The sequence below is a fragment of the Mizuhopecten yessoensis genome, unplaced genomic scaffold (genome assembly GCF_002113885.1).
Source record: "Mizuhopecten yessoensis strain PY_sf001 unplaced genomic scaffold, ASM211388v2 scaffold11165, whole genome shotgun sequence".
Lineage (NCBI taxonomy): Eukaryota > Metazoa > Mollusca > Bivalvia > Pectinida > Pectinidae > Mizuhopecten > Mizuhopecten yessoensis.
The window spans coordinates 1085016-1111701 of record NW_018408912.1 but is presented as its reverse complement, the minus strand read 5'-3'; the positions used below and the strand labels follow the sequence as shown (position 1 = coordinate 1111701).

At 37.8% G+C, this 26686-nt stretch overlaps 1 protein-coding gene across 2 annotated transcripts; it reads left to right on the top strand.

Annotated features, from left to right (window-relative positions):
• The first annotated feature begins 1135 nt into the window (after positions 1-1135).
• Positions 1136-26206, top strand: LOC110467197 (titin-like). 2 transcript variants are annotated; one of them, XM_021524181.1, is made up of 22 exons: positions 1136-1251; positions 2819-2883; positions 3123-3257; positions 3959-4050; positions 4367-4535; positions 4761-4891; positions 5233-5359; positions 9941-10093; positions 10546-10743; positions 10998-11064; positions 12515-12526; positions 15140-15188; positions 15669-15831; positions 16175-16496; positions 16731-16999; positions 17515-17594; positions 19181-19483; positions 21498-21618; positions 22155-22314; positions 22628-22711; positions 23278-23345; positions 24486-26206. In XM_021524181.1, the coding sequence occupies exons 1-22, from the start codon at positions 1242-1244 to the stop codon at positions 24732-24734; spliced, it is 3027 nt and encodes a 1008-aa protein (XP_021379856.1). In that variant the 5' UTR covers positions 1136-1241; the 3' UTR covers positions 24735-26206. The 2 variants fall into 2 exon arrangements, with proteins under 2 accessions (XP_021379856.1, XP_021379857.1); XM_021524182.1 differs by lacking the exon at positions 12515-12526.
• Positions 26207-26686: the final 480 nt, after the last annotated feature.

The following is a 26686-nucleotide window of genomic DNA, read 5'->3' as shown; positions in this document are numbered from 1 at the left end:
GAGTAATCAAATCTCTCAGAGCGTCGTTTCCATAAACAAGCATTGAGTCGTCAGTACATTGTACACGTACCAAAGTACACTTTTAGAAAAACAATTACTTGCATTGACGGCTCTGGGTCGACCATACAATTGCAATTAGCGTTGAGATATATGGGTATTTTCAATTTGTATGTAATGCATTTACACTGAATCAAAACCAACAGGCATTATATTAATGAATATAGTTGACGAGATATGCGTCGTACCACGGACTTAGATAACAGGGATTTCTAATATAATTCCGTGGTCGTACAGACCAAATTTTTAAGTTTCGTTATGTTACATGATATTTCATAGCTGTTTGAATTAATAATATAACTTTTCCCTTCTTATACTTCTTATCAACATATTTGAAGGTTTTAACTGTGTTGAAGACTATGGTGACGTTATTTACGTCACATCTTATTATTATGACATCGTATTGCATTTTTGTCACAGCTAGGGTGACGAATATATGGGTGCAAGGCGAATTTGCCTGCACTAACGTTATATCCAAAAAATAATTTATGCCTATACTGTTACCTATTACAATTTTGTGCATATAAAAATAGTATTTATACATGTTGATTGATTGATATCAGGTGATGCAATATGCGTACTGTAAAGTTCATGATAATAACATTAATTAAGTGTGGACACTTTATATATAGAGCTAGAGCAGTGGCGGATCCAGAGACCTATCTGGGGGGGNGTAGATTCAGCTTGTGGTTGTTTTCGCTGTAATTAGGTTGGTCCATTCCTGTTTTATTTCAAATATACCCGCGTTATAGGTAGTAAGACATCCCTGCAAAAAAGTATATATTCACGATACCTTAGACCACGGAATTATAGACGTGCTTTGATAGATTGACCAGAAGGAAGGCGCTTAATTAATTATAGAAGCGGTAATCCTACCACACAGCCTTTTTTTGTAATTCCATTAAAATACTTATTGCATCTTAACTTTTTTAAACGGATTTTAATGGATGCAGGAATTTTTTTTATATAAAAAATGTTTTTAACTGTCCCTGCTACGAGTCGATCCCCATTTGGCCTGACGAATACAGTCGCATTCAAATTGATTCTCGCCAATGCGTAGCAACCGCTGTATAAACAATATGGCGGCCGTGATTTAAAGTTTTGACTGGCACGATAACAGGACATACATGTCACGATATTGTCGGACAGGGACCGTAATTTGGATTATACAGTGATTTCCAATCATGGATAGAGGTACAAACTTAGACAGAAGCAAAATATTGATTAACTGAGCGTATAAAACTACATAACACCAGTGTTGTGTGTAGCAGGTGCCCGTTTACTGTTTATAATTAATTGATTGGTAGCCGTATCAATTATTGATGACGTCTTTCATCTCCGCAATGTGACTTTGTGCTAATGTCGTTCCTTCATTAATAATTGATAAAGCGAAATGGTAGTCTGTATGGTTATTGTTTTGAGGTCTCAGAATACATAAATATTTATTAAGCAGTTCAAAACGTCCATGGAAAGATGCACAGTTTAGTCGCATAAAAAATCACAGAGAGAACGGACAGGGAAGGCTAGAATCGTGCAACCGTCTACTGTCATATAAACTTGTCTAGTTGCATGCTTGCAAACATACCCAGTGTAAGAAATGATATTTTTACGTTTTAGTGTTTCAATGTTCACATGTAAATTAAAAAAAATCGCACACAAATACAGGAATAGCAAATGAGTTGCATGCAAATAGCTCATAAATCACTCCTTTATCATATGAGAAGACTAAACAGTTCGAAATATTTGGCAATATCAGGATATATTGGGATAGTACTGTTGCACTGGCTATTTATGTCCACTGTTCCAACAATCTGTCTAGCTAGCCAAGTCAGCCATATTGCATGACACTATAAACAATCATATCAATATAATGTTGTACTTAAAAAAAAGTGCAATTCATTGCTCAGATTTAAACATATGCTTTGTACCTGTGTATTGTTGTACCAGTTTATAATTGTACCTGTATATTCATACTGTTATCAGATTTTCGGCCAAAGAAGCCAACAGTATATTTGACTCAATGTACCAGTGGCAGAGTTCCATTGGATCAATGTCAGGGATAGAGAACATTTTCAATATGAATAATGAAAATAATGTTCCAGCTTGTAGGTTTATTTCAAATTAGGTTTTAGGCTATAATTCTAAAGATGAAATTGTACACCACTGGAGTATGAGATAGGCTTATTACAGGACAGTGAAATAGTAGATTTGTAGACCTGTAAGATATATGGATGGCTTATTGCCAGGCATAGTCTTATTGCCAGATTAAATGGTATTCTCATACTAAGGATGGGCAGCGTCATCCTTGTAAGATTATTGTTCTGTTTTCAAATTATGTTTGAAAATCATGGTGATAGTTAAATAAAGCAACGGAGAATGCTTGAAATACCTAATGAAAGTCATTGATATTGTTTAAGACTGATCAAATGAACAGATTCATGGTTTATTATCATTGTAAAATATTGATATAGTAAGTAGGTTGTGCTGCCAACTTTTCCAGCCATATTTGGCATTATAAAGGGGATTTGGCAATATATCAAGGAAGACATGTAAAAGTATTGACAAGGAAAAAGAAAATAAGCTGAGATTGCAATATATTGATTATATGATTTATTTTGTTATAATGTACAACTGTCATTACAGCCCTACAACTAATGCACTGGTACGGAGTATCCATATTCATTTCCAGTCCAGGCTGATTTAAAACAACTGTAAACTCATTATATGTACCTGAAGCACCGAGGTTATTTTGTTTTAATAGGGAGATTAAACCTAGAGGCTTTAGCTGAGGAGGAAGATGAAGAGGAAGTGGAAAATACAAAACGAGTAAGACACATTTAACTATCAACCAAAAGATAAACATGACCCTGCACATGGAAACATATAAGCTGTGGTGCTGTATTAAGCACTTAACTGACTCAGTGATAAAAAGCAATGTGAAAACTCATCAATATTTTTTTTACCATTACATAAAATTTAAGAAACTCTTTTTATTTCAAGGACAGTAGATTTTGGAATTAAAAAAGGATTTAAAAGATATGAAATTTGTTTCTGCTGTATTACAGGACAGTTCAGATGATTCGGACAGTTCGGGAGATGAGGAACCAGATCCCTCTGCTAGACGTGAACCTAACAAGTTTGACAACCTCTGTGATGGTGTTCTCAACTCTATGGCACTTGTACACGGCTCCATCAGAGAGGTAAAAATAATTTGCAGAAATATTGACATGTTTACAATAAAAGTTAACAAACCCCATTATAAGATTTGTATATTAGTTGTAGTTTGTTTAAAGGGACATATCATGAAAAAGAATATTTCATTTATTGATTGTATGTGTTGTCTGCACTGCCTGTTATATTCCTTGCTATCCCCATATTCATAGTCAATTCCAAATGTCCAGGTTGACCACTCGATTTGTATGGTAAAGCCCCAATAAATATTGCGCGGATAACGTCACATGACAATTTCAAAACGATGCAGGTTTTTTTACAAACAGAAGCAGGTGGCAAAGGGGTCCCATATCAGCATCTTATGTTCTGACCTCTGACCAATTTGGATCTATTCTTGATGTTACTGAAATTGCTAACATTGTGTTTACTCCCTTTAAATCTTATACACAAAGTTTAAAATTTGTTTTGATGAGCAAAAATGTGAGATTCTGGAATTTAAGAGGACATTGCTATGAACCTCACAACAAAGCAATAACTTAAACATATGTATATGGTGATTTTTTACGTTACATAAAATCCAAGCTTTTGTGGTCCATATTCTTTAAAGTCTCAATTTGATAAGAAGACAAATATTATTCCTTTATGATGACAATAAAATTTTACATAGATATGCTAGTAATATTATAGGAACATTAGCAATACATTTAATTGATTAAATTGTTGGCTCCAGCTGCTGGACATGAAGGATGAGATGCTGAAACATGCTTTACCTCCAACACTGCTGATCAAACTGGCCACCATTACAGGGAAGGTGTTCAGGAGGTCAGTATATACAACATATATCTCCTGTTACTGATGTAAATCACTTCCAGCTTATCACTTAATTACGTATTACAGTGTGAAATAATGTCAGAGGATGTGAGTTCACACCATCTTTATTTAGTTGTGTGTCATTCGAGGAATAACATTTTGTTATTTAGTTCCTAATAATTATAGCTCATTTACTGAATCTTGTAGGTTATATTTGAACATTGACTCAATCACTAAAGATAATAAATAACTTAATAACTCCAAATTGATTTGATATAATTTGGATTAATTTTGTTATATATATCGATGTTGACATTTCTCTGTACAGTATAAGTGATCTGAACATGCCGGTCAATGAACTAGTGAGATTAGTACATGTGTACTCTACTCCTTGGGAGGAAAAAAGTACTGCCCTCAAAAAACTCCATGAGGACTACGAGAGCAAACAGCGACAACTCAACATTGCAATCAAACGCCTACAACTTGTGGACGCACATGTAAGATTGATTTATTTGAATTTATAAACTGCAGCTAATGAAAATATAATGTAAAAACAATTCTGGTAGCTGAAAATGTATATTGGTAACCATATCATTTTCCATATGAAAAGTATCAGGTCTGACCTGAGAAATATTTTTTGAGAAATGATTACTAGCTGTTTTGTGGGACAAAATTAATTTCGACAACTTTTGTTACAATATATATTCTTTGTTTTCTTTCAGTCTAAAAGAATTGCCAGAGAGAAGAGAATTATGAACTGGGAGAAATTATTTGCCAAAATTATGAGTAACAAGGGACACGGGAGAAGGTGGAAGTTCCTCATAGAGACCATCAAACAGAAGGCTCAGCTCGGGTTGGTACACTGGAAACTTCTCTAGGAGCTGATGGCAGCATTGACGGAAATTTTCCCTTATTTTTATCAAAAACTGGTCAAATTTTTAAAGACCACTGTCTCTTTCATAAATTACAGGGATGAGAGGAACAATAATTGACAAAAAATCGATGTTTTTTTATAAATACAGGAAAATCTGTCTAAACAGAAGACCACTGACCAACATTTCGGAATAGACAGGTTTCAGATTGATTGTTCATACTAGTGGAAATATATGTCATGGGATATAGTTTAGTGTTGTGTTTTTTTATTCTACTGGTGCATGTTACATTATACTTACTTACTGCTCTCATACTTGACAGACTTGAACATGTACAAGAATACTCGAAAGCATTAGAGGAGAGTTCTGAGGAGGAAGGCGAAGACGATGACGAAATTCCTATAAAGTTGAACAGACAGGATGATGGGGGTGATAGCGACAAACTTTCAGTATGTATACATAGTCTTTACAGCTTTATCAACGTAGTGTACCAAGCTGCTCAAATGACATTGATACAGAAGTATGTAGATTGTTTAGCAGAAGCATCTGTATACAACAATTTTATTGATACAGAATAATCAGTTTGTTGTAATTAGGGCCCACATAATTTTGCTCATACTTGTTAGTAACTGGTATTTGTGGGATAACATGCATGTGTAATGCCTTTTTACCAATATTCTGAAATCTAAAATTATCACTGTGGCTTCTGCTTGGCATGCATGGGGATATATACAGTCAGACACACAGAAGGGCCCTTTTTTGATAAATAATGATTATGGAGAATTGATATTCTATATGATTTCATAAAATATATTTAATATATTTAACAAACAAATCTGAAAATTTAGTAATGGAATAAATCTTTCACACCTGACTTTGATTTGATTTGATAAATGGTCATTACATATGAGCATACTGAGATCTAACAATGTATCAGTACTATCTACAGCACTGTGCTATACAGGAGTCTGTAGTCATGTAATATTGTGTCTCCAAGAGTCTGTAGTCATGTAATATTGTGTCTCCAGGAGTCTGTAGTCATGTAATATTGTGTCTCCAGGAGTCTGTAGTCATGTAATATTGTGTCTCCAGGATTCTGTAGTCATGTAATATTGTGTCTCCAGGATTCTGTAGTCATGTAATATTGTGTCTCCAGGATTCTGTAGTCATGTAATATTGTGTCTCCAGGATTCTGTAGTCATGTAATATTGTGTCTCCAGGATTCTGTAGTCATGTAATATTGTGTCTCCAGGATTCTGTAGTCATGTAATATTGTGTCTCCAGGATTCTGTAGTCATGTAATATTGTGTCTCCAGGATTCTGTAGTCATGTAATATTGTGTCTCCAGGATTCTGTAGTCATGTAATATTGTGTCTCCAGGATTCTGTAGTCATGTAATATTGTGTCTCCAGGATTCTGTAGTCATGTAATATTGTGTCTCCAGGATTCTGTAGTCATGTAATATTGTGTCTCCAGGATTCTGTAGTCATGTAATATTGTGTCTCCAGGATTCTGTAGTCATGTAATATTGTGTCTCCAGGATTCTGTAGTCATGTAATATTGTGTCTCCAGGATTCTGTAGTCATGTAATATTGTGTCTCCAGGATTCTGTAGTCATGTAATATTGTGTCTCCAGGATTCTGTAGTCATGTAATATTGTGTCTCCAGGATTCTGTAGTCATGTAATATTGTGTCTCCAGGATTCTGTAGTCATGTAATATTGTGTCTCCAGGATTCTGTAGTCATGTAATATTGTGTCTCCAGGATTCTGTAGTCATGTAATATTGTGTCTCCAGGATTCTGTAGTCATGTAATATTGTGTCTCCAGGATTCTGTAGTCATGTAATATTGTGTCTCCAGGATTCTGTAGTCATGTAATATTGTGTCTCCAGGATTCTGTAGTCATGTAATATTGTGTCTCCAGGATTCTGTAGTCATGTAATATTGTGTCTCCAGGATTCTGTAGTCATGTAATATTGTGTCTCCAGGATTCTGTAGTCATGTAATATTGTGTCTCCAGGATTCTGTAGTCATGTAATATTGTGTCTCCAGGATTCTGTAGTCATGTAATATTGTGTCTCCAGGATTCTGTAGTCATGTAATATTGTGTCTCCAGGATTCTGTAGTCATGTAATATTGTGTCTCCAGGATTCTGTAGTCATGTAATATTGTGTCTCCAGGATTCTGTAGTCATGTAATATTGTGTCTCCAGGATTCTGTAGTCATGTAATATTGTGTCTCCAGGATTCTGTAGTCATGTAATATTGTGTCTCCAGGATTCTGTAGTCATGTAATATTGTGTCTCCAGGATTCTGTAGTCATGTAATATTGTGTCTCCAGGATTCTGTAGTCATGTAATATTGTGTCTCCAGGATTCTGTAGTCATGTAATATTGTGTCTCCAGGATTCTGTAGTCATGTAATATTGTGTCTCCAGGATTCTGTAGTCATGTAATATTGTGTCTCCAGGATTCTGTAGTCATGTAATATTGTGTCTCCAGGATTCTGTAGTCATGTAATATTGTGTCTCCAGGATTCTGTAGTCATGTAATATTGTGTCTCCAGGATTCTGTAGTCATGTAATATTGTGTCTCCAGGATTCTGTAGTCATGTAATATTGTGTCTCCAGGATTCTGTAGTCATGTAATATTGTGTCTCCAGGATTCTGTAGTCATGTAATATTGTGTCTCCAGGATTCTGTAGTCATGTAATATTGTGTCTCCAGGATTCTGTAGTCATGTAATATTGTGTCTCCAGGATTCTGTAGTCATGTAATATTGTGTCTCCAGGATTCTGTAGTCATGTAATATTGTGTCTCCAGGATTCTGTAGTCATGTAATATTGTGTCTCCAGGATTCTGTAGTCATGTAATATTGTGTCTCCAGGATTCTGTAGTCATGTAATATTGTGTCTCCAGGAGTCTGTAGTCATGTAATATTGTGTCTCCAGGATTCTGTAGTCATGTAATATTGTGTCTCCAGGAGTCTGTAGTCATGTAATATTGTGTCTCCAGGATTCTGTAGTCATGTAATATTGTGTCTCCAGGAGTCTGTAGTCATGTAATATTGTGTCTCCAGGAGTCTGTAGTCATGTAATATTGTGTCTCCAGGATTCTGTAGTCATGTAATATTGTGTCTCCAGGAGTCTGTAGTCATGTAATATTGTGTCTCCAGGATTCTGTAGTCATGTAATATTGTGTCTCCAGGAGTCTGTAGTCATGTAATATTGTGTCTCCAGGATTCTGTAGTCATGTAATATTGTGTCTCCAGGAGTCTGTAGTCATGTAATATTGTGTCTCCAGGATTCTGTAGTCATGTAATATTGTGTCTCCAGGATTCTGTAGTCATGTAATATTGTGTCTCCAGGAGTCTGTAGTCATGTAATATTGAATCTCCAGGAGTCTGTAGTCATGTAATATTGTGTCTCCAGGAGTCTGTAGCCATGTAATATTGTCTCTCCAGGATTCTGTAGTCATGTAATATTGTGTCCCCAGGAGTCTGTAGTCATGTAATATTGTCTCTCCAGGAGCCTGTAGTCATGTAATATTGTGTCTCCGGGATTCTGTAGTCGTGTAATATTGTGTCTCCAGGAGTCTGTAGGCATGTAATATTGTGTCTCCAGGAGTCTGTAGTCATGTAGTATTGTCTCTCCAGGATTCTGTAGTCATGTAATATTGTGTGTCCAGGATTCTGTAGTCATGTAATATTGTGTCTCCATGTTTCTGTAGTCATGTAATATTGTGTCTCCAGGATTTTGTAGTCATGTAATATTGTGTCTCCAAGATCCTGTAGTCATGTAATATTGTGTCTCCAGGAGTCTGTGGTCATGTAATATTGTCTCTCCAGGAGCCTGTAGTCATGTAATATTGTGTCTCCGGGATTCTGTAGTCGTGTAATATTGTGTCTCCAGGGGTCTGTAGTCATGTAATATTGTGTCTCCAGGAGTCTGTAGCCCTGTCCTATTGTCTCTCCAGGATTCTGTAGTCATGTAATATTGTGTCTCTAGGAGTCTGTAGTCATGTAATATTGTGAATCTCCAGGCGTCTGTAGTCATGTAATATTGTGTCTCCAGTAGTCTGTAGTCATGTAATATTGTGTCTCCAGGAGTCTGTGGTCATGTAATATTGTCTCTCCAGGAGCCTGTAGTCATGAAATATTGTGTCTCCAGGATTCTGTAGTCGTGTAATATTGTGTCTCCAGGGGTCTGTAGTCATGTAATATTGTGTCTCCAGGAGTCTGTAGTCATATAATATTGTCTCTCCAGGATTCTGTAGTCATGTAATATTGTGTGTCCAGGATTCTGTAGTCATGTAATATTGTGTCTCCAGGCGTCTGTAGTCATGTAATATTGGGTCTCCAGGAGTCTGTAGTCATGTAATATTGTCTCCCCAGGGCTCTGTAGTCATGTAATATTGTGTCTCCAGGAGTCTGTGGTCATGTAATATTGTCTCTCCAGGAGCCTGTAGTCATGAAATATTGTGTCTCCAGGATTCTGTAGTCGTGTAATATTGTGTCTCCAGGAGTCTGTAGGCATGTAATATTGTGTCTCCAGGAGTCTGTAGTCATGTAATATTGGCTCTCCAGGATTCTGTAGTCATGTAATATTGTGTCTTCAGGATCCTGTAGTCATGTAATATTGTGTCTCCAGGAGTCTGTAGCCCTGTCCTATTGTCTCTCCAGGATTCTGTAGTCATGTAATATTGTGTGTCCAGGATTCTGTAGTCATGTAATATTGTGTCTTCAGGATCCTGTAGTCATGTAATATTGTGTCTCCAGGAGTCTGTGGTCATGTAATATTGTCTCTCCAGGAGCCTGTAGTCATGTAATATTGTGTCTCCGGGATTCTGTAGTCGTGTAATATTGTGTCTCCAGGGGTCTGTAGTCATGTAATATTGTGTCTCCAGGAGTCTGTAGTCATGTAATATTGTCTCTCCAGGAGCCTGTAGTCATGTAATATTGTGTCTCCAGGATTCTGTAGTCGTGTAATATTGTGTCTCCAGGAGTCTGTAGTCATGTAATATTGTGTCTCCAGGATTTAGAAGAGGAGGAGAATGAGGAAGGAGGGGTTGAGGAGGAGAGTGAGAAGGCTGATACAGAGGAAGGTGGGGAAGAGAGTGCAGAAAACCAAGAGGAAGACGGCAAAGAAGAAACCGAGGACCCAAGCAGTCGTGTTGGAACACCCAAGGTAGGTTTCACTCAGAAGAAGGTACCAAAGGACTTTACAGCTCCCCTTCTGTTGTAGATAACTCTTATAGTGAGTGCCAACAGTCTTAACAGGTCACCTTCTGTTGTAGATAACTCTTATAGTGAGTGCCAACAGTCTTAACAGGTCTCCTTCTGTTGTAGATAACTCTTATAGTGAGTGCCAACAGTCTTAACAGGTCTCCTTCTGTTGTAGATAACTCTTATAGTGAGTGCCAACAGTCTTAACAGGTCACCTTCTGTTGTAGATAACTCTTATAGTGAGTGCCAACAGTCTAAACTTAACTTCATTTTGTAACAAATTGTGTCATTTTACATAGGTAAATCATGCAGTAAGATGACGTCCATTTCTTATGAAACATTAGCTTTATGAACCTGCATTATTGGCGATTCGTTTTATGACCTCTTTTTCATATTTATATTATTGTATTACAGAAAGTAAGGTTTGCTGACGAAAAAAAGGTTGAGCCTACAAAGGAAGTGTCGACGTGGACTCATGAGCCGCAGTATGACAACTTCCTGTACATGCGAGTGTTTACACCAACGGGACTGGACCAAAAGGACATCAAATGTATGATCAAATATGGAGCTAAAACCCACAAAACAGGACGACTCGATCCCGAGGAACAGGAGGTACCTAGTTACAAACAATATTTATAAATGGGGCTATATCATTGCGTTGTATGTCATTTAAGGGGTTTTTGTCTTTAGGGAGTATATATAGACATTTCATGTATGTTTTTAATTTATTTTGAGCATGTAGAATCTCACTATGGAAATTTCAAAACGTTGGCAAGTATAGAATCTTGTCTTGCATTGCTTGATTATTGTCTATTTATTAGAAATTCAAAAATGTATGGGTTACAAACTCTGTGGTTTTGTTACAGCCCCCACCTGAAGAACCCAAGCCAAAGGCTAAAGGTCTAATTGGATCTAAGGGAAAAGCTTTACAAGGTAAAATAAGTTTGATCTTTATTACTGATCACAAAATTGTTTGTCTTTATATTTCATGTTTACAGATATTTTTCATGCGTTTATTTTTTTCAATAATGTAAAAATATTGGTGAAAACCAAATCCTTAAAAAATATAAACAATGTCTTATGTGGAACCTTGTTGTGGGGTTTATCAGTGGGAAAATTATATACAATGTCTGATGTGGAACCTTGTTGTGGGGTTTATCAGTGGGAAACATATGTGTTTGGACATTTGCAGTGTATCCCTCTTAATTTGGTGTCATAGTTATTGAGATAGTGGATATTCCACAGATTGATCTTTTTACTCTAATTACCAAGTTGTTCAACAACAAAATCAAGAAAAGTTTGATTTAAATTGATTATGAAAATATTTGTTTGAATACAACTGATAAAAATCTAATTGATATGTCATTTTTCATGTACCTTATAGTAGATGTTGTAAACATATTTTTGTTAGTTGTAAAGTTCAGAAATGTGTCTTTATGCCTGGGACAACTCAGAGACGATAAGGGACTGGGGTGAGAAATGTGGCTTTATGCCTGGGACAACTTAGAGATGATAAGGGACTTGGGTGAGAAATGTGTCTTTATGGCTGGGACAACTCAGAGACGATAAGGGACTGGGGTGAGAAATGTGGCTTTATGCCTGGGACAACTCAGAGACGATAAGGGACTGGGGTGAGAAATGTGTCTTTAAGCCTGGGACAACTCAGAGACGATAAGGGACTGGGGTGAGAAATCTGTCTTTATGCCTGGGACAACTCAGAGATGATAAGGGACTGGGGTGAGAAATGTAAAATCAGTTGGATTTGTCCATAACCTCAAAATTTTGAAACAAAGTTAGTTGTGATATCTGCCCAAATCATTAAAGTATTGTTGCTGCAAATATATCGATTATTGACAAGGGTTTATGGAACCAAAGTATCTGACCAAACGCAGTTACTCAGTACACTAACTCAGATATCATAACTCAGAGGGTCACTGTGTCCTAGTTCCTCAGTACACTAACTCAGATATCATAACTCAGAGGGTCACTGCGTCCTAAGTGTTTGCTGCTTTACATTGTAATTCAAGGTAGGGAGTCCCACCACTTCTGTCCTGTATACAGGCCTTGAACAGTTATATTCCTGTTATCTTTCCTCTATATTTATACTGAACAATTATGTGCTGCAGGCCTGTTTAGGGAATTAGAACATTCTGAAATTATTCCAGTTCTGTTGCAGAAAAGTATTTAGATACCGTTTATAAATATCATGACCCCTAGCACACAGGGGTTAAGCTCCCTGCTTTATGATTAAAAGGCATGGAGATTGAATCCCCATGGTGAAGTGGATTTTGTTAAAAAAGTGACTCTCTACCTTAATATATATTTCATTCTGACAGATTATTCTCATTTCATTTCATCCTACCATTGTTATTCTTATTTACAGAAACAGAAACAGGTATATGGAATGTCAACAGTATATTCCTTTTTTTGTCATATAGCGGTTGCCATTTTTGCCAGATTTAGTTTTTCATCCTTTCTCCTTGATTCATTATAATATACCTGATTCCCTTTTTAGAATAACATTTTTTTCCATTCTCCTTGTGTTTATTAGGTTTTCTTGGTGATATGAGCTTATGAAATATACATCATTTAATATCAGTTATATGTATATTTACCTTTGGTAATTCTTAAAGCGTGCAAGCTATGAACATTTCAAAATAAATCTATCACCTTTGTCATGAAGCAAACAAACGTTTTACGTTGTAGACGATAAAGAATTTTAAAAAATAGAAAATTTTAAAACAGCTTTTGTTTTCTGCTTATGAGTAGAAGCTTGTGAGAAATACATTGCGATCCAGAAATTGCAATGTGTGAAATTTTCTTGTTACATTGGATCGGTCTAGAACACATGTATTTCATATGAGGCATATTTTTGTGTTCCAATATTCCCGGGGGGACTATAAGTTTGCACTCCGTCCGTCCGTCTGTCCTTCCGTCCTTTTTTCCAGTGAATATCTTCTGTACTATTTCACCTTGAGTAACCAAATTTGGTGTACAAGGACATCTTGGGATGGCAGAGTGCAAGACAAAGGTCACTATGACCTCACTGTGACCTATGATTTGACCTTTGACCTTAACCTTTGAAAAAAGTTTGTCAGAAGCATATTTTCTGTACTATTTCACCTGCAGTAACCAGATTTGGTGTACAAGGACATCTTGGGATGGCAGAGTGCAGAGTGCAAGAATTAGGTCACTGTGACCTATGACTTGACCTTTGGCCTCCACTTTTGAAAATGTTTGTCCGGGACATATCTTCTATACTATTTGAAATAGTTTCACCTGGAGTAACCAGATTTGGTGTACAAGGACGTCTTGGGATGACGGAGTGCAGAGTGCAGAATGCAAGAATTAGGTCACTGTGATCACACTGTGACCTGTGCTTCCTGTCATGAGTGTACTGTTTGTTAAATATAGAAATCATTACCGACGGGGGGACTATGGATTGCCTTGCAATACTTTGCCTTGTTCAAGAGTAGTCATGATCATGAATGTGAATATTTTGAGAAGTTTAAATCAAGCATGTTTCAAGAAGAACAGATACATGTATGATCTCCAATGATTTTTTTCAGTAATTAAATCCTTACATAGAAATTGTTTTACAAACACATTTTCAAATTGTAAAAACAACATGTTCATCCAAGTTCTAAGCAAGATCTATGGTGATGCTGTAAATAAAATTGGAAGAATTTAAAATTTTCAAAAGATGTAAAAAATAATTTAGTCTCTGAAGAGCTTCAAAAGAATTGAAAGTGAAAATACTTGGAACTAGGCTCTGTTTTATCTAACTATTTATTAATCTATTTATTTATATACACATACACAATAATCAATCTTTTGGTGATTATTTCTAATATATATTGTACTCTTCACTAACTACAAGTTAACTAATATAGTCTATCAAATATAGGTATGGGGAATTTAAAAGGTTCCTAAGGTACGGGGGATTAACAGATTAATTTACTTGTACGTATGGGGATTTAAGAATGTATGGAGAATATGTTAGTTCTACTCCAGGGTCAGGGTGTAGTATTTGGGTCAGAACTAAGGCTTGATGAGGTTCTGTCTCCGAACTTTACATTTGAGGGTTTTCAATGATTTTTTATTGTGATAATTATAATATAACATCCTTAGAAATACATATTTCATCTCATAAAATTTTGTAGATATCAGATTGCTAGAACTGGTTTTATGATTTTCAATTGGTAGTTGAGTGTTGGATTTTTCGCCATTGCACCAGACTGTTTCTCATGCATGCTTCATAACCTTGACGATAGCATGCCATAGTTTGTCTTAAAATGTTATACAGGGGTAAAGAATATCTTGCATGTTTTACTTTTTGTATACAGTGAAACTACTGTCTGTTTTGTATGTATTTGAAATAAAGTTCTTTCCAATTTTTGTAAAAACCTATTTCATTTACACAGTTTTTCTAGTCATGATTGATTTCAGCAAATTTCAAAGAAAGCATTGTATGGCAAATGTATTCTTCAAAAGCATCAGTTATATAGACTCTGATGAACTTTTATGATATTTAAACCAAAGATGTTATCATAACTATAAAATGTATTCTGGTACAGACAATTTAGGACAGACATTGAATAGACATTTTAGAAGAAGAGTTTCATTGGACAGACAGTTCAGGACAGACATTGGACATACAATTTAGGACAGATGTGGAACAGACAATTGAGGACAGACATTGGACATACAATTTGGGACAGATGTGGAACAGACAATTGAGGACAGACATTGGACATACAATTTGGGACAGATGTGGAACAGACAATTGAGGACAGACATTGGATATACAATTTAGGACAGATGTGGAACAGACAATTGAGGACAGACATTGGACATACAATTTAGGACAGATATTTCACAGACGTTTAGGAGTGGAGACATTGGACGGACAGTTTTGTTGATATAGGTCAGACAGTGAAAACTGTAAAGAAAAAGCAAAGGGCTACAGTGTGATGTGTGTTAAAACAAGTTAATATATTTTATGCAGATAAGTTAGAGAAAAAGAAGAAGGCAGAAGAGAAGGCCACCAAGTCAAGGTATCATCTGTTTTTATCTGCTCAAATTATATATATCTGTATGCTTACACTGAATTGTGTATTACTAAATCTAAAATAATTTTAAATCAGTAATTGTTAAATCAGGTTTGCAAGCACAAGATGCCGTTAACTGTTGAATGAAGGAAATAGAAAATAAAACTGGCAAAGTGTAATTCTTTAAACATATGATTCATTTGATTCAAATGTTATTTCCAACAATGATTTACAACTAACACCTGTGTAGAGAATGAAAACTGTTTTATGAGGCCAAAAGAATATGTGCTTCCTGTCACGACCCTGACCTTTTTCATTTTTTGTTGTAACCTGATATTGCATGATAAATTTTTAAGAATACTGTTGAATTCAGCACACCTGTTTAATATCAGTAACAAAGGTGTATGGGGTATATGACCTTGATTTTGGATATACAATAGGAAACAAATATCGTTTGGTCTGGTTTTACCTTGTAATGGGTTTTAGATTTGAGGAGATGTCCTTTGACATCCCTGAAGAGGTACCAGATGGGGTATGGACCAAACCAACCAAGGAGGAACCTCAGAACATACAAGTGTCTGTTCATGTTGGTCCTCAGGAGGAAATCTTCGCCATGGCAACCATAGACATGGAGGATATCAAGGCGTTGGTAAGTTTGATCTCAATAACAAAGTCTTATTCAAATAATAGAATAACAGACATTTATAATCAGTGACATCTCATTCCCAGTCATTTTTGGTTTCTGGATTAGTTAAAAGAAAATTTCATATAAAACATATTCAATTCCTGAACATAAAGTTTGAATTCAGAAAGTGGAAATTTTGTTCTTGTAAAGTTGAGGAAAATTAAATTTTAAGAATATTAAATAATTGATGCATTGTAATTTTATCATTAGTGGTAAATGAATGTTAGTCAGTACAGATAAAGCAATGTCAGCAGAGTATATATATATATCATGATGCCTTCACGACCATATCACCGTTTCCCATCAGGATTTGAAGGAGGTGTACCTACCTGAGCCCCATGGGGATGACGACGTCCCGACGACCCCCAGAGGTCGTGGGGGAAGAAGTGATGTGGGCGACTTTGACTCGCTTTCTGATGATGTGGAGATCAGTCTACCAGGAGAGGATGTTAAGAAACAGCAAGAACCTGTGGCCAATGAACTTGTAAAGGACATAGAAGCTGTTCCGTTCCCCTTGTTGTCGGTTAACCCTGCTAAAGGTGACTCCATGCATGCATCTTGTGGCACACTTCCACTTGTCATGTACATAGGCAAACGTCTCAAGCCCCAGGAATTCAATCGACAGTGTGGTGAGTGAATTTAATGTTTATTACATAAGGCTAAGAACATTAAAGTAATATTGCATGCTTATAACTTACAAATGGAGCTTAAATAAAATCAGGTAAATATTGTTTTAATCTTGTACAGTGATATATAATTTGATAGTTAATAATTTTTGTTATGATTTTTGTTTTATTACAGATGATATTTATTACCAGTATATACAGGTATTATATTTACAACAATATCAATGAATATTTTAGGAACAATGACCTTGAACTCCTTGGTGTTTGATCTGGCTGGTATTGACCTTGACACATGGAGGAAAGAAGACCTGAACAAGGAACTAAGAGATCAGGCCAGCTCAGCCCTACGCTTGACCCCTGAACCACCAAAGGAGCCAACCCCCCCTCCCCCACCCCCGAAGGAACCAACTCCTCCTCCCCCTCCCCCTAAGGAGCTTACACCACCTCCTCCAAAAGAACCAACTCCTCCACCTCCTTCCAAGGAGCTTACCCCTGAACCAAAGGAGGTGTGTACCTGTTACAACAAACATTGTGATGTCATTTGTAGAATCATATCTTGCAGTGGTATATTCTCTCAATAAATCTGTGTTTAGAAGAGTTTTTACCTGCTCAGAACAACTTATACATCAAAGACTTGACTACTCTGTACAGCTAGGATTTCTCACTCAGTGGTATTTTCACCTCTCTGTTGGAAATTACTGATAAGTGCAATGTTGACTGCAGTTTCTAATTATGAGGACTTAATAGCGACTTCACTAAAGATATTTTACTCTCTTGTTAAATTTGCTTATTCTTCCTGTTTATTGAGTATTGAGTTTAAATTTAAGAGTGTGAGTAAATCAGAGGAGGACCTTAAGCTATAATTTGGTATGGAAAGATTTGAAATTCACAATTTCAAAATGTGTTATCAATTATATCAACAGCATGCAACATTTGTTTTATAAAAGCTTTCATTTACAGTTAACAAAAGCTATCAGTAAGAACTTGAGGATGATTATTTATCATCGTTTTTTTGTTCCAGGAAATGATTCTCAAGCGTGATTTTGATGAGATGATGGACAAACACAACAATGATCTCCATAACATACAAGAGGAATATGAGTAAGTCTAACAATCTACCCAGCTACAAACATGGGTAGCAGCACAGTCTACCCAGCTACCGACATTGGTAGCAACACAATCTACCAAGCTACAGACATGGGAATAAGGGCAGTCTACCCAGCTACAGACATGGGTAGCAACACAATCTACCGACATGGGTAACAACACAGTCTACCCAGCTGCAGACATGGGTAATATCACAATCTACCAAGCTACAGCCATGGGTAGCAGCACAGTCAACCAGCTACAGACATGGGTAGCAGCACAGTCTTCCAAGCTACAGACATTGTTAGCAACACAGTCTACCCATCTACAGCCATGGGTAGCAGCACAGTCTACCAGCTACAGACATTGGTAGCAGCACAGTCTTCCAAGCTACAGACATTGTTAGCAACACAGTCTACCCATCTACAGCTATGGGTAGCAGCACAGTCTATCAGCTACAGACATTGGTAGCAGCAAAGCAGCACAATCTACCCAGCTACAGACATTGGTAGCAGCACAATCTACCCAGCTACAGACATGGGTAGCAGCACAATCTACCAAGCTACAGACATGGGTAACAACACAGTCTACCCAGCTACAGACATGTGTAGCAGCACAGTCTACCCAGCTACAGACATGGGTAGCAGCACAATCTACCCAGCTACAAACATGGGTAGCAGCACAGTCTACCCAGCTACTGACATGGTTGGCAACACAATCTACCAAGCTACAGACATGGGAATAAGGGCAGTCTACCCAGCTACAGACATGGGTAGCAGCACAATCTACCAAGCTACAGACATACGTAGCAGCACAGTCTACCCAGCTACAGACATGCGTAGCAGCACAATCTACCCAGTTACAGACACAGGTAGCAGCACAATCTACCCAGCTATCGACATGGGTAGCAACACAGTCTACCCAGCTACAGACATGCATAGCAGCACAGTCTACCCAGCTACAGACATTGGTAACAACACAGTCTACCCAGCTACAGACATGCGTAGCAGCACAGTCTACCCAGCTACAGACATGCGTAGCAGCACAGTCTACCCAGCTACAGACATGGGTAGCAACACAATCTACCCAGCTACATACATGTGTAACAGCACAATCTACCCTAGCTGCTATCGACATGGGTAGCAACACAGTCTACCCAGCTACAGACATGCGTAGCAGCACAGTCTACCCAGCTACAGACATGCGTAGCAGCACAGTCTACCGAACTAGAAACATGGGTAGCAGCCCAGTCTACTCAGCTACAGACATGGGTAGCAACACAGTCTACTCAGCTACAGACAAGGGTAGCAGCACAGTCTACCCAGCTACAGACATGTGTATTCTGAGCATCTTTTAACAACTTCTTCTGAATACCCAAGAGGCCTAGCCTAGGTTCATGATATTTGTCCTGTAGCATATAGGGATAAAGGGCTATCAAGTTTATATAATTGAATGACCTTGAGCCACATTATTTAAACTGACTGACTGAATAAACAGTTATTGTCTATTGGATAACCATACTTGATTGCTCAATAATATAAAATTTTGATATATCTTAATATAATACTTATTTGCCTTCATATGTAACATATTTTTAACAGGAAGCGCCTACAACAGTTGACAGACAGCCTGCAGTTGATGGAGGAAACACGCTTCCAGATGCAGGAACAGTTGAAACAGCAGCAGCAACAACAGCAACAACAGATCGAATACCAACAACAACAATTGTTAAAGCAACAGCATGCCCCTCGTCCACCACAGCGCCCCCTGTCTCAGGAGAGTCGCCGGTCAGCGAGTAGCGCCACACGACGGGAGGCCCAGCCACAGCCCCCACCACTGGTGCCCGTCAACACTGCATCCCCTACCATGGAGACCATTCCTATCCCTCCCAGGTCCAGTCCTAGGTCAGTTTAACTATCACCCGTTGATCATATAATGGACATCTGTTTTGTGCAATTCAGAAGCTGCGATGGATGAAATTTATATGTTTATCTCACAACTATATTTGATATCAGAAAATATGTGTTATTCAGTAAAAGGTTAACTTTTGTCTCAAAAATAGATAGAGTTATAAATTGCTTTAAGTTGAACATGATTTCACCTCTTGATGCAAGTTAATACAAAGTGACTATATAGACCCTTTGGGTCAGGTGCTAGAAAATTTTGTTGAAAAACTGAATCATCTTATAGTATGAAATAACCTTGTATGCATCTGTCACAATAATAAAGTGTATTGTATTTCTCAATGTGTCACTGGTGGTGTTTACCTGCTGTATACAGGTAGTCTACCTACAGTGTGACCCAGTGTCAGTTGTCTACTGTTACAGAGCCTGGCAGGTAGTCTACCTACAGTGTGACCCAGTGTCAATTGTCTACTGTTACAGAGCCTGGCAGGTAGTCTACCTACAGTGTGACCCAGTGTCAATTGTCTACTGTTACAGAGCCTGGCAGGTAGTCTACCTACAGTGTGACCCAGTGTCAATTGTCTACTGTTACAGAGCCTGGCAGGTAGTCTACCTACAGTGTGACCCAGTGTCAATTGTCTACTGTTACAGAGCCTGGCAGGTAGTCTACCTACAGTGTGACCCAGTGTCAATTGTCTACTGTTACAGAGCCTGGCAGGTAGTCTACCTACAGTGTGACCCAGTGTCAATTGTCTACTGTTACAGAGCCTGGCAGGTAGTCTACCTACAGTGTGACCCAGTGTCAATTGTCTACTGTTACAGAGCCTGGCAGGTAGTCTACCTACAGTGTGACCCAGTGTCAATTGTCTACTGTTACAGAGCCTGGCAGGTAGTCTACCTACAGTGTGACCCAGTGTCAATTGTCTACTGTTACAGAGCCTGGCAGGTAGTCTACCTACAGTGTGACCCAGTGTCAATTGTCTACTGTTACAGAGCCTGGCAGGTAGTCTACCTACAGTGTGACCCAGTGTCAATTGTCTACTGTTACAGAGCCTGGCAGGTAGTCTACCTACAGTGTGACCCAGTGTCAATTGTCTACTGTTACAGAGCCTGGCAGGTAGTCTACCTACAGTGTGACCCAGTGTCAATTGTCTACTGTTACAGAGCCTGGCAGGTAGTCTACCTACAGTGTGACCCAGTGTCAATTGTCTACTGTTACAGAGCCTGGCAGGTAGTCTACCTACAGTGTGACCCAGTGTCAATTGTCTACTGTTACAGAGCCTGGCAGGTAGTCTACCTACAGTGTGACCCAGTGTCAATTGTCTACTGTTACAGAGCCTGGCAGGTAGTCTACCTACAGTGTGACCCAGTGTCAATTGTCTACTGTTACAGAGCCTGGCAGGTAGTCTACCTACAGTGTGACCCAGTGTCAATTGTCTACTGTTACAGAGCCTGGCAGGTAGTCTACCTACAGTGTGACCCAGTGTCAATTGTCTACTGTTACAGAGCCTGGCAGGTAGTCTACCTACAGTGTGACCCAGTGTCAATTGTCTACTGTTACAGAGCCTGGCAGGTAGTCTACCTACAGTGTGACCCAGTGTCAATTGTCTACTGTTACAGAGCCTGGCAGGTAGTCTACCTACAGTGTGACCCAGTGTCAATTGTCTACTGTTACAGAGCCTGACAGGTAGTCTACCTACAGTGTGACCCAGTGTCAGTTGTCTACTGTTACAGAGCCTGGCAGGTAGTCTACCTACAGTGTGACCCCGTGTCAATTGTCTACTGTTACAGAGCCTGACAGGTAGTCTACCTACAGTGTGACCCCGTGTTAGTTGTCTACTGTTACAGAGCCTGACAGGTAGTCTACCTACAGTGTGACCCCGTGTTAGTTGTCTACTGTTACAGAGCCTGGCAGATTATATTGTTATGATAGAGATATTAAGGCAGGACAAAATAGGTCCCATCCAGACATAAAAAAAAAAAAAAATTTAGTTTGAACTTTTCTATTTTCTAGCCGACCAGAAACTGCTCCAGACATGAGAAAGTCTCACCCTCTGCCATCTGTACGCCAACCTAAACCTGCCCGGCCGTCCCGCCCCACCCCTCAACACTGGGGGCCAGGCATTCCGGAGGATGTAAGTGACAACTTTACATTGTCAAAATATACCTTGGAAAATTTCATTCACATGATTTCTGCAACATCAAAACATGATGTAAATTTTAAATGTAAATTCTTGCCCACAGCCAAAATCAGTGGTCGTTTCTATACTGCAGATAGTTTGGTGTCAGTCCCATGTCAGAATGACCCCTTAACTAGTTCAGTTTTCTTATAAAATTAATAAAAGCAATTTTAAATATTTAATATTGAAGAAGAATATGTTGATCATGATCATCATATCAATACCATGTTTAGCCTTCAGGTACAGTTTTTAGAGAAAAAAATAAACATGTAGTTTTGTTCATTTTCTTTTCTTCAGTGAAACCACTTGAACATGGTCGATAACTGTTACAAACAACTGTAGTATTAGGTCAATAACTGTTACAAACAACTGTAGTATTAGGTAGGGATTTATACATCTTTTGAAATGATCCTGATTGAGAACACTGCGTTAAATACAACAGGTTTTGAACACTGTAGAGGTTAAATAACTTATGTGTGTCGTCTTGTCAGTTCCTGGACCGTCTGGCCTGGTTCGAGGAAGAGTCAAACAAACATAAGGAGGAGATGGTCAGCAAGATCTCCAAACAAATCCAGGAGGACATCGAGAGGAAGCTAGCCGGTCAGCACAAACTCAGCAAGAAAGAGGAGGAGATATACGATGCCCTCAAAGGTCAGTGTGTTAAGAGAGGTCAAGGTCAGTGGTGTTATAGGTTAAGGTCAGTGATTTTAGGATGAGTGAAAAGTTAGGATTAGAGGTCATGTGCATTTAAATTTCTTTGAATACTTTAGATTGTTCGTATTTGATTGGTCTATTGAGGCAAAGGCTGATTAAAGAATTATCATGGAAATCCATACTCCCATTTATTTTGTCTAGGTTTTTAGAAAGGCTAAAATCCATATGACCACATATTATTTAATGAATTGAACTGAAGTTTTGTTTTTATTTGTACAATTATCTCAATATTTATTGTTTGTGTTTGCAGAAGTGAGTTTACCGGCATTGTTTATGCCATACAAGAGAGGTACAGTGTTCAACCCGAGAGCCCACCAGTACTTTCATCCCAATGGTACGCAAACTTTAAACAGATGCACATTCTGGTTGTAAACTTCTGTTGGTACATCTCCTATATTGGCTGGAAATTTTGAGGCTGGAGGGACATATTTTGCTGTTGTTGTGTTTGGGGATAAGTAACACATGTGTACAATGTCTCATTTCATTTGCTGCCTCACTTACCATCGATATAATTCATGGTCCCCATTTCTGTTTTCTTATTATCTTTATACCTCTCCCTCAATGCATTGCAGAACCCCAATAAAACACCAAAAGTTTGTTGGACAAATGGTGGCAATGTAATGAGTATTCAATTTATATGAATGATGATTTTAAAATGTCTGTAATAAAGTTACAAGATTGTAGAAATAAATTCCTCCCCTTAAACTATTATTGGATAATTTACAGGAGTTTTGAATCCTCAGAGCTTCTCAGTAATGATTTATCTCCACTTTTCTTACTAACGTAATGATTCTTAGGTATCTTAATATGTAGTTTGAATGATGAAATTTGTTACTTTGAATGATCTTTCAACAGTACATTGTTAAATGTCTCTACACTAATGTTGTCTGTCAATTACAGGATCCAGTGATTTACGATTGACACAGCCTCCCTCCATGATCCAGTTACCTCCCTTGCCAAATAAATCGGTATCCTTTTTAAATGAACTAAGAAAGGTTCAGCAAAGTATGGTATTAACTTAAAGATAACAAACTTGCTGGGACATGAATATAGATATAACATAGCATAGGTACCTATACATGCCGTTACTGGATGTAAGGTAGCTCAGTTGCTCAGTGACCGGTGTCTTGTTTGAAGTCCCATGACTGAACCCTGGTCAGCTGGCTGTTGCAATTTTCTTTTCCTGTTCCATTTGTTGCCCAAATACTAAACCCCAAAAAGATGGCACATTTGTAAAGTGTCTCATGTGTCTTTGGGATGGAAGACTAAGTTGAAAGAGGGATGAACATGAGAGGACTGGACTGGGGCAGTGGCTAGTTACCAGGTAGGTCAGTAATTAGTTGGAGCGTTCCTGTAGAGATCAGAGGATTACCAGTCTGGCTGTATTTTCCCTCTCATATCACATAATTACATTCGGCCATTTGATTTTTTGCTTGCATACCAGCCAGTTTACCATACTTGACTGCAACTGTTTTTAGTCAGTTTGCATTCTATTGAACACCAAATGTGCAGGTATCCATAGACTGGTAAATATGTACATGATTTAAGTGTTTAGTGAGTATACTAGGCTTTCCCAACATATTTAAGACATGTTCAGATATTTTTTTCTAAATATTTAACAATTTTCCATCTTTGTCAGAATCGAGGAACCTCATTGATTTTAATATAAATCTAGAAATAATGTTTTGGGGTTATTTTGCTGAGATCATGTCGTGATATTTATATTAATGTGTAGTGTTCTAGAGTGAAGATTCCACAATGTTTCACTTGTATTTATTTACAGGTCTGCAAATTGTACATATAGTTACAATTTCTTCTCAAAATCCACTGTCAATCTGGAACTCCTATCTTGCATATAGCAATCTCTATCTCCCTCTCTCATTTGGGTCCAGATAAACTTATAAGCTTACACAGTACCTAGTACTCCTGCTGTTGTTTTCATCATGTTAATTTGACCAGTTACCTCCCCTTGGACAGTAACATGCTTTGTGGTGCCTTACACAACACCAGTGAACAATCCCATCTCTTTACAATGATATCCATGCATAGATTCAAGAAAAGGCAATTTTATTCCAATATCCTTTATACAGATTCCTTAACTCTATCAGAAAATGTCAGTATTAAATCTGTTTGAACTGAGTCGGAACTTTAACCGGGGCCAGGCGTGGCTGATGGAGAAGTACATCCAACAACAGGAACCAGCAGAGAACACCCGAGGAATGGTTCCCCACACACCTGCACCCACTGCCGACAAAACGGGCTCAATGGATGGACAACACCAACCCGACATTAGTACCACCCAGCTGAGTAATGTTGGTACCACTAATCCTGAGCGTGACGCTGACGTCGAAATGTGATAACCATGGGAGCTTGACCTGGAAATGTGATAATCATGGGAGCTTGACCTGGAAATGTGATAATCATGGGAGTTTGACCTGGAAATGTGATAACCATGGGAGCTTGACCTGGAAATGTGAGAAACATGGGAAGGTGACCTTAAAATGTGAGAAACATGTAGCTTGACCTTTAAATGTGACAAACATCGTAGCTTGACCTTGAAATGTGATAAACATTGGAGGTTGACCTGAAAGTGTGATTAAAAAATTACAGAACCAGTAAACCTGGGTAGGAAGTAGACTTAAATATGTGATAAACTTACTTTCAAAATACGTAAAATAATATAGGAACTGAATATTCTAAATGGTATGTAACTTTCATTCAACAAATTGAAATATTAAGAGACTTATTCAATCTGTATGTTTTAGTCATGTTTATGATGATTTAGTTATGTAACATGGAGGAATACAACCAACCACTCTCACTCGAGTGAGTTCAGGGTGTTATTCATGGCATTACAGTAGAGTTGGAGTTTATACTTGGCCAATATCCCACTCTAGTAAGTTAGCCATACTGCAATGATTATGTCTCCTGTTTTAATGAAAGGAGACATATTGTACGAGTACTGGGTCTAATGGCAACTTGTCCAGGTGTATATTTAAGCCTTGTTAATTGCTTTATAGTGCTACAGGTGTAATCTTATCTTTTGTACTTTTGAAGAAGAAAAAAAGAACTTGTCTCTCCATATCGGCCAATGCATATTTGCTTTGCATTCATTTTGACCTTTGACTTATAGGTAAATGCCTCAGTGATCTAAATACACTAGTGCATGAAATGTTTGCACCTATTTGACCTTGAAGTGAAGGTCACAGTGACCAAATTTAAGTGTACAACTCCTGGGGATGATGCAGGTATACTTAAAAGTTTCATGAAGTACTTTTTACAGTTTCAAAATTACCGGGTGACAATGTCAAGATTATATTAGAACCAGTTACCTCCTTATAGTCCTCTAGTCTCCTCATCAATTGAAAGGAGGGGACTTAATTCATTTCAGATCCTAATTTACTACAGGTGTATTCTGATTGGGTAGACATAGTCTTAAATACAATTTAATCCTCATTTACAGTACTATGATACCCCATGCTATATTGAATTAGAATCTGAATTGGAGAGTACACCTCGATTGGCAGGACATAATGCTGTAATGATGTGCTGTTTTCATGTGCAATACTATTAACTTGATATTCTTGTATCAAACGAAACATCAAAAGTCTTCTGTATAGCATAATGATAAAGATTTCGCAAGCTGTTAAAGTTTATACCAAAGTTGAATCGTAGTGTACATATATTGTACATACTGTAATTAGTAGATCAGATTGTACATTTGTTTATCAGATACATGTAGGTAGGCACAGACTTTGTAAATACATTGTAAATAATATAACTCTTTCAATATATGTATTGTTGAAACTGTAATAAAATGTGATCTGACTGTCTAGATGTTTGTTACCTATATCGGCCACCTAGGTTTAGCCCAGAGATTATTTCCTGTTGTTATACAGTTACACAGGTTTAGCCCAGAGTTTATTTCCTGTTGTTACACAGATACACCTAGGTTTAGCCCAGAGTTTATGTCCTGTTTTTATACAGATACACATAGGTTTAGGCCAGAGTTTATTTCCTGTTGTTATACAGATGCACCTAGGTTTAGCCCAGAGTTTATGTCCTGGTGTTATACAGATACACATAGGTTTAGGCCAGAGTTTATGTCCTGGTGTTATACAGATACACATAGGTTTAGGCCAGAGTTTATTTCCTGTTGTTATACAGATGCACCTAGGTTTAGCCCAGAGTTTATGTCCTGGTGTTATACAGATACACATAGGTTTAGGCCAGAGTTTATTTCCTGTTGTTATACAGATGCACCTAGGTTTAGCCCAGAGTTTATGTCCTGTTTTTATACAGATACACC